The sequence below is a fragment of the Gossypium raimondii genome, chromosome 8, assembly GCF_025698545.1.
Source record: "Gossypium raimondii isolate GPD5lz chromosome 8, ASM2569854v1, whole genome shotgun sequence".
NCBI lineage: Eukaryota > Viridiplantae > Streptophyta > Magnoliopsida > Malvales > Malvaceae > Gossypium > Gossypium raimondii.
This window is the reverse complement of record NC_068572.1, coordinates 33,339,632-33,351,431: the sequence shown is the minus strand read 5'-3', so window position 1 is coordinate 33,351,431 and position 11,800 is coordinate 33,339,632. Positions and strand designations below refer to the sequence as shown.

Sequence of the window (11,800 nt, the reverse complement as noted above, 5' to 3'; positions counted from 1 at the left end):
CTTTCGATTCCTTATCTATTTGAACTCAGAATTTTTCTTATATCAAAGTGTACGAGTCATACATACATAGTTTGCCATCCACTCAGGATTTAGGTATGCTACACTATGAACGTCACAAGTGAATAGATCCACAAATGACTTCAAAATCTATTCTACTTGGGTCTTATCTGATGTACTGTCAGTCCAGTCAAATACATCTATATCTCTATCTTCTAGGAGTCATCTGCTCCAATGCCTAAGATTAGACATCTCCCCAATTTGACTTGATAGACAACATATTAGACTTTCAATCAGTTTGCTCATTTCCAATTAGACTAAGGACATGTTTAAGTTCGTTTACTAATACAAGTTATCTTTCTGTACTACGATCCGACCACATAATACCTCTTAATATTAGTTACACATTAGACAACCAATGAGCAACATTTGCTTCCATTTTGCTTTGTGTGTAAAAACCGTGTGAGAATAATATACAAAGTATTAATGTAATTGATGAATAATTTTATTAACTAATGATAAGGAATTGAAGCGAAGGAAGCAAAAGAAGGATCTAATTCAAGTTGTTTGACTCAAAAAAGAAAGATTTTGATTTGACCTGAAAGAAGAAATAAAAAAAATTAGAAATTAAAGAAATCGAAAATAGTAAAAGAAGAAATTTGAGAATAAATAACAAATAAAAATCATAAATAAATAAGAAATAGAAATTTTTTTAAAAAAAGTGTGGATGATGGATCGAATAAATCGATAGATGTGATGAATATTTTGATAAGTGTCCAATTGAACCCTTTAAGATATAAATCCCAACAAACTCAATTAATGTGTAACACCCCAAACCCGACCTAGACGTTATGATTGAATCTCAGAAGTTACATTAACGACGCTCGAAATTATTTGCTTATTGAAAATAATTAGGTTTGAGTTGTTTTGAGAAATTTAAAATTTTAAAGGTCGACTAATTTTAGCTAAAATTGATGTTGTTAATGGTGGAATCTGGATTCTTAAATTAATCTATTATTTTAAAGAATTTTCCAACTTGTTCTGAAGAGATTAAAAGTTAATAACTGATAGTAAGCTATAAGAACTGGTAGTACTAGTGAACTCATTATGTGACATATGTTTTGTATATGCTATGTGGTTCTTCGGGACAAGCACTAAGCTCGCAAGAGCTTACACACTCTTTACTAAACATTGCAGATAGATAGATCGCATGACGAGGCGAGTGATCTAGACGAGGCATAAATACTAAGTAGGTGTTAGAAATGAACTCTAGACTTATGGGAAATGTTAGAGTCTGCTTGGGCTTAAAGATATCTTCCTATCTGATTAACCTCGTTGATTGCTCTAAAGACTTAGATATTTACATTATATCTATTCCAAAGCTTGTGAACTGATAAATCATTATATATATACTTGAATGTTAAGTATGTTAATTCTTCATCAGTATGAATATCACTCGAAGCCATGTTTGATGTTTTCTTAAAATTACGAGTTCATGTTTAAGTATTTAATCTCTAAACAGAGTGTTCGCCATAAGTTAGAGCATGAAATGATCAAAACTGACTAATTTATATAGAGTTCGCCAAAATTGTTGCGAAGTTACAAAGTTGTCGAACTGTGCAAGGTGCAAACCCTCATGTTTGGCGAACTACTAGCCGCGAACCCCTTTGTCTACTAAGTTAAGTGTTGTGAGTCAAATATTAGAGTTCACATGTTCCTTTTCTTATTCACATGGTATCATTGTGCACTGGAAGTTCGGTTGGAGATGAAACGGAGAGTCATTCTGGTGGCTAATGTGACATCCCGGATTCGGGTTGAATCGTCTCGACCGGGTATGGGGTGTTACATGTGTTGAGTTAGGTGAATTGCCATCCTGCATACCAACATATAAAAATTAACAAGAAAAATTAATCCATCAACTTGAACAAGAACATCCTCTAAAACTCCTTCTGGATATACCATAGACCTATCAGCAAATTGAATGATTCACCATTTTCATGCAAAGGACCTACTTTTAAAGATGAGTAAATAGACATTGGCATAAAATTGATTGACGCTCCTAAATCATACATGGCTTTCTCAATTTTAACATTGCCTATCTTTCATGGGATAGAGAACATACTTGGGTCCTTGCATTTAGGAGGTACCTACTTTTGTATCATAGCGGAGACTTTCTCCCCATACTTATTTTCACATTACCTTTTAGCTTTCTCTTGTTGGTGTACAATTCCTTAATAAATTTAGCATAATGAGGTTTCTATTTAATAGCGTCTAACGAATGGAACTTTAAGTTTTTCTTGGAAAAATCGGTTTAGAAAATGGTTATTTTAGATACAAAGGAAGTTTAATTTTTTTAAAAAAATTTGAGTCGTTGTGTTATTTGTATCAATAAATCAATTAATCAAAATAGTACACGTGTTTTGTACGAGGCGGTTAAGTTGATCCCGACTTTCAATCGAATGACATTCTGATCTGTTATCCTCAAACCAAGTATTACCTCGAGCGTGGACTCGAACAAGACAAACCAAATCACAAGATGAAAACTGTTAGTTAACTTTCAATAGGAAAGTTGATTTGTCTTTGTAACCAATAACTATGCGTTTTTCCCAGAAAATAGAATTTTATTCTATGAAATAAATTTTGCCTACTTTTTGGCAGAATAATGACGTCTATAAGTGTTGTAAAAAGCTCAACACATAGTTTCTATATATAGAGAATTGGTACAAGAGTTATGTTGGAAAAAGACCTGATTAAATAATAATATTTAGTAGAAAATACAAGTTCTACTCCAATTAGGAGTATAGGGGGCAACAGCATGCCGTAGTAAATACTAGGGTTTGTGAACAGTGATACATGTGATATATTTATCTTATTTTGTCATTTTTTTTCATTCCATATCCTTGGTTCAATATGCAATTTATTTCTAGTTATTTCGAGTTAGCAGATGGACCAATTAGACATATCTTAAATAATTTATAAATATAATATTATTTAACCATAAAATCATTTCAATAAAATATCATGACCAAAATCTGGGCAATTTACCTAAAAAAGCCGTTTTTTTTCAAAATTTACCGAAATGGGTCGATTTTTTGATTATTTACCGGAATGGTCCATTTTTCAGGAAATCGCGTCCACGTCAGCGCGATGTCAGGGTACGTGTCAGGACATCGTGTCCACGTCAGCAGGTCGCGCTGACGTGGACGCGATGTCTTGCCACGTAGCGCGTTCTCGGGGACGCGATTTTGACGTTGATTTCACATTTGGTTTTTCTTGCTTTTAGGGTTTAGGGTGCAGGCTTTTTAGGGTTTAGGGGTCCCAGAATAAATTATTTCGAGTTGACGCTTCTGGTCAAATAGTTTAAAATCGCGCCCTCGAGAATGCTAATTGAGAAGAAATTGTGAAATCGTGCCCTCGTGGACGCGATTTCGCTACAGTTGGTCATGTAAGAAATATTTTTTTTGACGTTTCTGAGCAAATAGTATAAAATCACGCCCTCGTGGATGCTAATTGAGAAGAAATTGTGAAATTGTGCCCTCGTGGACGCGATTTCGCTACAGTTGGTCATGTAAGAAATAATTTTTTTTGACGTTTCTGAGCAAATAGTATAAAATCGCGCCCTCGTGGATGCAATTTTGCTGCAGTAGCAAGTTTGGGCTGAGGCTATAAATTAGGCAAAAAATGTTATTAGAATGCATAAGTCATAGCAGAAACATTTTAGAGAAGCTAAGAAAGTAAGAGTTTCAAAATGAGTGAACGTATTAGTGCTGTTATTTACTATGATGTTGAGGTTTGCCACACCGAGAATGGTGTTATTTTTTTGTCGGAGAATACGGTGCGACTGTCATTTAACCAGAACATAGATTTGACAGAACTTCGTAAAAGAATTAGGCGTAAAATCTTCGAAACGACGCCAATGAAAGTTCTGTCAATCACGTATCGATTTTGTTCTTGTATTCATCCGGTGACATATGACTCGTTCGACATAAAAGGTGCTCGTAGCTTGGAGGCAATGGTGCAGACTCATCTTGCTAGCGGAGCAACTTATATTGAGTTATATGTACAATTTATGTCGCCAACTGATGTACTTCCGTCTGGTGTTCGAGATGTATACACGACCTCTGGCCGACAGTCGGTTAGCGATTTACAAAATACGGAACAGCCCATGTTCGATAGCGGTGTCGAATGCACATCCCCCGTAAGGTACTCTATCGGTGGATGGGACATATACATCGGTGGCTCGACGTTTGACGCTGGAAATACGTACTGGGGAACTGCATCAAGTTCTAGTGGATGACAATCTACATCCAATTGGGGACGTTATCAAATGCCAAGAAGAAGGGATGACGTACTACCTACGACATCAACCGGTGAGGGGACGTCGTACGCTGCAGATGATTGTGGGTTAGAATATGACTCCGATGTGGATCCACCTCGAGAGCCCGGGCCAGATGGTGCAGAGGTGGGATTATTTTCTAAACCGGTGGTGATTGTTGTTCTTCCGGTTCGGCGTCTGGTTGTCGGACTTGGGACGATGATCCACCTTCAAAGAATAGTGTATGTGGAGGTGTTTGCATCATGAACGGTGACGGTGTTTGAAAGCCATGCGTTGCTGGCGATTGGTAAAAAGGAGAGCTCTTGGACGGCCCCCCTTGAGACCCCTCCTGCGCCGCTGCCTTAGTTATCGGTGGTCCGCTCGGCATAATAAGAAATGGAGCTGATTCGGGCATTTGGCTCCAACCTGACATAGGATTCAGAAAAGGATACATGTACGGGAAAGGCGATTGCATCGGTATCATTTGTTGAATTGCTGCGTCAGGTGACTGCGTCGGTGCTCTCGACGAGGCCGGTGATTGCATGCCCGCTGATGATGCGTCGGGTGACTGTCTGGGCCTCGTTGATGGGCTATCTTTGAAGTCTTCTCGTCTTAGATTTAGAGGCCCGCGCCTTCCCCTTCCGAGACGTAATTGTCGTTGCATCTCCTCTGGCGTAAGTAAATACGGCTTCCCATAGATCCTAAACCATGGCATGTATTCTGGAATGCACGCTAACTCCAAAACGATGATTTCTTCCCGAGTAGGTAGATATTCATGCCGATTTTCCCATATTTCCGTGTACTTTGACCAGTATCTAGGCCAATCCGTACCTAATAGCCGAAGGTCGATTTTGTGGTGATCGTCAAACACCTCAGGGTTCGCAGGAATCGGTTGTTTACATCCAAACTATCGTAGGACTCTGTCTGTCTGGTGGGGCTCCACGGTTGCATAGTTGATTAACACCACTTTCGCGTGCCAAGCGTTTGGATTTTGTAAAAACTCTTCCGGGATTACTGCCCAGATTGCCGGATCCTCGTATGGTGTCCATTGAAACTACATGAACATGATAGAAATATCAGTTATATACATAATACTAAATATTAAATACTATATACCGGTCTCACTAGCGAATGTATGGAAATATCTATTTGCAATAATACTTACTTCTGCTTCCGACCGTTGCTCCAATAGAAGCCATATATCTTTAAGTTCAGACGGTAATTCGCGATAACTTGTCAGATGGTTCCACCTAATTAAATCAATTTTTAGCATACTTTTATTCTTACAAAATCTACATAACAATTCCAAAATATAATATAAAATTTACTCGTTACGAGTGGGAATGTATGTGGGCGGTTCACTCGAGGACATAGAAATGGAAAGTGAAACCGTGCCCATGATTGCAGTAGTGACAGGCAACCTCCAATGTTTGCTCTCCTCGATCGCGTCGCCCCGCACATCTCCCGATATAATGTTGCCAAGACGGCAGACCCCCAACTAAATTCACCGGCTCCTCTAAAATCAACGAGTTTTAGCAGCCACCTTAGATGTACACGGCTCCGTGACGTGTCGGGCATCAGATAACCTCTAATTATTTGAAGAATGTATGATCGAGCATATCGGATTCTTTCAATTTCGGTTGAATTTGCATTCGGATTGGGGAAGGTGGCACGTAACCACCCCATCTCCACCTTACCTCCATCCATTTTATCCGGAACAGCGCCCAAAAGCTCGTAGCACACCGCCTCCCAATTGCTAGATTGGGCAGACCCGGTGACTGGGTGTCCGTCCACCGGCAATCCCAATTGCAGATGGACATCTTCTAGAGTGATAGTGCACTCACCACATGGAAGATGAAATGTGTGCGTCTCGGGTCTCCACCTCTCGATCAACGCACTGATCAGTTTCGGCTCCAACTTGCATCCCGGCCTACCGTCGCCACGTGCCAAAAACCCGCTTCCCGCAGGTAGTTATCTACTAATGGTGATGGAGGACCATGCATATTTCGGATAGTGTATTACAATACCCGATCTTCAAACTTTTATAACAAATAATAAATTAATAATTTTCTAAAAATACATAAATAAAAATATCTTAAATAATATTTAAAATTTAAATTTAATACTTACCATTTTCATTTGCTCCACCGATATGTGATTCCTATCAAGACGAATCAATGATCCGGCCATTGATGAAAATATAAAAAAAATTAAAATTATTTTAAAAAAATATAAAAAAATTTGAAATTATTTAAAAAAAATGAACTTGAGCGGAAATTGAAATTTAATATGGATTTGAGAGATTTTTGGAATGAAATTGAGAGGATTTTGGAAGGAAATTGAGAGTTTAAGAGGATTTTGGAAGGAAATTGAGATAGGATTTTGGAAGGAAATTGAGATAGGATTTGTTTGTGAAAAAAAAGGTGGGGGGTTTTATAGTTTTTTTTTTTACCGTTGGGGGGGCAACGGTCAAAAATTTGACCATTGGGGTATCTGTTTCACGCCATGGTGGACATCGCGCCCACGTCGGTCTGATCGACGCGATGTCCCGACATCGCTCTCGACATCGCTACGACGGGACGCGATTTCCGGAAAATAGACCATTCCGGTAAATAATAAAAAAATCGGCCAATTTCGATAAATTTTGAAAAAAACGACTTTTTTTAGGTAAATTGCCCCCAAAATCTCTCTTATTATGTCCTTTACGAAAATTACTCATCACGTAAGAAATCTTTTAACAACTTTTTTTTACTATAATGTACGTATGGACAAATAAATTCGACATTTTATGTCTGTTTTAATTTTACATATTATAATATTTTATCCAGAATATAATATTAACAATTTATATTTCTTAATTTGATAATTTTGTTTTCTAAGTTAATTTAATAATTTTCTATATTTCTATTATTATGTTTATACTAATTATTTATTTAATATAATATCTTTTAATTATTTTTATTCATGTTCAAAATGGTTATATTTAAAGATAAGTGATGATAAGAGAGCAATTGAAAATAAAAATAAAAAACTAAAATAGGAAGAAGAAAATGCTCAATCTTTTATCCTTCAACATATTACTTTTCTTGTGTTGCCACAATACTTCAAAGAGTTGAAAATTGAAGGATGAAAAAAGTTGAATTAGCAGAGCAATTACGTAAGCAGGTATAATAATAGAAAGCAAACCAAGCTAGATACATTGAACCTGGACACTTTGCGTCGGAGGGCCCTAGGCCTTTAAGAGAATCGATTCCTCCACATTGGTTGATTCACAACTCCACTAGAAGAAAAAACAAAAAACAGCAAGCTATCACATGGCTCCAACAATGGCGGCACCAGAAGAAGAGTTGAGGAAGAGGAACCAGGAGTTAGAGAAGGAATTGAAGGAGAGTAGGGAAAGAGAGGAGCAGATGAGAAAGGAATTACGAAAGATGTGGGAAAGGCTGAGGGTGGCGGAAGAGGCGGAGGAAAGGCTCTGTTCTCAGCTGGGCGAGCTGGAAGCAGAGTCCGTCAATCAGGCCCGTGCTTACAACTCCCACATACTTACCCTCATGGACCAGCTCTCCAAGGGTAACAACCTTCTCATCAACAACCACCCATCCCCTGCACCCATCTCCATCCTCTGATTCTGCTTTTGGCTGATGTTCTTTTTATCTATCTAACCAAAGGCATGGGGATTCTAAATTCGTTAATTATGGGTATGGTATGGATCTATATATGTAATAGTTGTTAACACTTGGTGGTGTTTGTTGATGTTAATTGGTAAAGGTAGTGCTGATATGTTTCACTGGCTGTTTCATATTGTGAAACTCAATTAAGTTGATTTAATTCTGATATATAAAAAATTTGTGTTTTTTCTTCTTCAAATATATTAAAATAGTTTGGTAAAATGAAAAGGAAAGCTGATGGGTAGCCTAATTTTTCTATTTTCTCTTTCTAAATTTTCATTTATCTACCATTTCAATCTCTTTTCATTTGCTTAGTTTTCTTCGCTCCAGATAAAAAAAAAAAAACTTAGCAAATAAATTTCTTTAAAATAGAAGTAAAATTAATAATAACCCAAGAGTTATACAATATTAAAATAATAACAACAAAATAATATTAATTTAATAGTGAAATGGTAGCAACATAACAAGTCAAATTCAGTTCGGGTCGGCCCGTTTAGAAAACAGGTCTTATTTTTTTGTTCAAATTCATTTTTTGAGCTTAAAATTTTGTCTAAATTTTTTTACTTTTAGATGTGTCTTTGACCAAGACAGATGACCCAAACTCATAATCAAATTTGGGTGTATCTAGTAATTAGATTTCATAAAATAGTTATAATAAATTATTTAAACACTGCTTATTCAAAGTTAATATTTGTGGGCGATTGACTAAGTGGAGTTTATGAATTAAATAAATGGTATTACCATAGAAGTCTATTTATTGAAATTCATGGAATTCTAAGATGTTAAGTTTGCTTGGATTATGGTTTTATTCATAGAAGGATTGAATTTTGGTTTTGTGAAAGTGTATATGACCAAAGAGGATGTTCTTCATAAATTCATTTCTTTCTATTACTTATGGAAGCTTATATTATATTATATGCTTTATTTTTAACTAAAGGAGAATAAATAGTGACACTTTTTGGTTCAAAAGAATTTAATTGTCTTATTGTATTTGGTCTTGCAATAAGTCAAATTACAGTAAATAACTACTTGTGCTCAATTGAAATTTTAAACAACAATTATGCAAAATAGAAAAGGGATGTTAAGCCAATCTTGATTTACCTTTAATTGAGCATATGATTTATAAGCTTCTTGATAGAAACGCTGTTAAGCTCAATGGCTCACTATCACGTATTCTAAAGTTAATAGACTTTGTTGCAAGTTACAAAGGAGTAGTTACATAAGTAATTATAACTATGAGATATAATAATAGTAAACAATTGGTTACGCAATTAAATGATTACCCATTTTTGTAAGGCTTGTTTAAAAAGTCAATCTTATCTTATGTCATATACAAGAAATTATTTAATCTTTACTACCTATTAGTGTATTAACCTCACACTTATACTTAAGATCTAAATCACTCACTATTAAACTTGTAAAACTAAGTGATTCACTTGTTTTACTTATAAAATGCACTCACTAAAATGGGTTTCCGATTAAGAGATTAAGTGCTAAAATTTTTTCATGATACGCATGATACGGCTATATGCATGATACAGCTATCGCGCCGTTCGCGCTATACTGGCAATGTCTAACTTGGTCCCTCCACTCTATCTCCAAGTCATCATCTACCCTGCACACAAGCAGTAAATTTTATAAGTTCAGATGAACTTAATGAGATCCTGTACTTTGGTATTTATATAAGACTTCTTAAGATTAAGGAAAATAAGACTTTATGCACAGAGTTAAAACTCCTTGAATTTTGTAGAAGAATCTGAATTTTTTGCTGGCGTAGTCGATGCCTTATTTCTTCTGAACTAACTGTCAGCAGACATAACTACTGGTTTGGCCATAACTGTGTTCTATCAATCAATAATTTTTTATGGGTCTTGATACTATTTATCCTCATTCCAGACTTACCTTATACCATTCATAACATTACTCACCACGGATACATGTACTCAAAACCACGATTTGGCGACTACTGTTAGTTGTTTATCTGTGATTTCACCTTAACTGCGGATCCTTACATGGATCCTCTCAATCCACATTGAACCCTATAAATATGTACAATACTATCTCAGCAATTAGTTGCTTCTTAACTTAGCCTAAGCTTCATCCCCTTTCCTAAACAAAGACTCTTTCTAATAACCTCATTTGCGGCCTAAAATATGATACAGGATTGACTGATTAACCACCTATTTTTTTCCAAGCTGACTCGTACTCGTACTGTTGCCCAATGTACTTTTCACTATAATCAAATCTTTTAAGATACTCCAAATAATAGATAGTTCCCAACGAATTATCTGTTCCGCATTTTCCTCGCGGACTGTCTGCTCAAGGTAGCCTTTGGTGGACTTCCTCGTCTAATAGCTCCTGCGGACTATCCCTCATTACATAGTCCTAGTCGAACATCCTCTTCCTATTATGCTACTCGTCATGCGAGTCACCTAGTGATTTCCCTTTTGTGCCCTGTCAGCTTACTGGTTCACCATCCTGGCAGACTTCATATGTTGCCATAATCCAACCATGGTCTTACACAATATGATCTTATGCTTATTGTCTTGGCGGACTTCATATGTTGTCATAGTCCAGCTATGGTCTTACACAATATGATCCCATGTTACTGTCCTGGCGGACTTTAGTTTCTGAGAAATCAATAAACCTCATTTGAGGTGTCGCCCCAAAGGACAAGTCAATAGCCATCGTCGCAGTGTTGCTCCATAGAGTCGATACACCATCATTACGGTGTCGCTCTAGCAAGCAAGTAGATATCATTCCATGATATCTTCCAAACTCCATTGAATCCCCATTTCAGTTCGTTCATTCCTTCATTATGCCAAATTTTCTTGTCTTCAACTAACTCGCCAATGTAATTCCTTCCTTACTCCGCATACAATAAATATGCATATCACTCAAGACAATGCACTTATTACTAATCATACAGTACGCCATTTATTTAAAACGCAATGTGATAACCATTTGGCATTCAACAATCATACTTTCAAACATTCACATACTTTTATAGGATTATGCATTCACAACATACTCATTTACCATTATCGCACACACAACAGCGGATTCAGACAACTTCAAAACAGACACAACACAAATCATCCATAACACATTTTCATCAACCACCTAAAGGTACAAAAACTCACCTTACATCCTTGTCCTCGCCAACTTAGTTTGTCCAAATGCTAAAGCCTCCTTCGTCTTGGCAGCTAAGCATGACAACCAAGATACCAAATAAACCAAGAACATTCATACACTAGGAACCAGTATTCAGCAACATGCAGAAACCTTTTAGAATTCTCCCAAAAATTCTTAACTTCCTTATCTTTTATTCAAATCTATTAAGGCAAAGTGGTTAGGAATCTTATTAGGTTACACGATTCTCTATTATTAGACTTCAAATTTTGATTTTCGCTCCCTATGTATAGTTTCCTTTAACCCCTCTCTTCTTCGGAGCAACTTAAGAAGAAAATGAAACAGAAAAGGAAAAGAACTCCCTTGTAGAATGATGTTTCTCACATATATATCTCCCATGCACGATCATTAACAACCACACTCTAAACTATTTTCCACTAATCATTATGTTCCCCACTAAGGAAATTAGTCAGTTCTAACCCAACTACATCTTAACTAACTACTAACCCGCCACAAAATTTTCTAAGTTTTTCAGTAGAGCCCATTGGCTTACTGTTTAATCAAGTTACTCCTATTTTTCCTCTAATTTTGAGACATTAAAATAAACCCGGGTGTGACAACTCCTCCACCATCAAAGAAAATTTCGTCCTCGAATTTCCTCTCCTAACCAATTTTATGCGCAGACTCT

The 11,800-nt window shown here is 36.5% G+C and overlaps 2 protein-coding genes across 3 annotated transcripts; one reads left to right on the top strand and one right to left on the bottom strand.

The window, feature by feature from the left end:
• Nucleotides 1-3,920: 3,920 nt before the first annotated feature.
• On the bottom strand, nt 3,921-6,798 carry LOC128042951 (uncharacterized). Of its 2 annotated transcripts, XR_008198570.1 has the most exons (4): nt 6,443-6,798; nt 5,641-6,351; nt 5,478-5,562; nt 3,921-5,366 (listed from the first exon to the last, which is right to left on the bottom strand). XR_008198570.1 is itself a non-coding variant. In XM_052634482.1 (3 exons), exons 1-3 carry the CDS (start codon nt 5,709-5,711, stop codon nt 5,220-5,222), a joined length of 303 nt encoding a protein of 100 aa, XP_052490442.1. In that variant the 5' UTR covers nt 5,712-6,798; the 3' UTR covers nt 3,921-5,219. The 2 variants fall into 2 exon arrangements, 1 of the variants encoding a protein (XP_052490442.1); XM_052634482.1 differs by having other exon boundaries at nt 5,641-6,798.
• A 766-nt stretch (nt 6,799-7,564) lies between these two features.
• On the top strand, nt 7,565-8,099 carry LOC105791259 (hypothetical protein). Its single transcript, XM_012619251.2, has one exon. It carries the CDS (start codon nt 7,627-7,629, stop codon nt 7,936-7,938), a length of 312 nt encoding a protein of 103 aa, XP_012474705.1. The 5' UTR covers nt 7,565-7,626; the 3' UTR covers nt 7,939-8,099.
• Nucleotides 8,100-11,800: the final 3,701 nt, after the last annotated feature.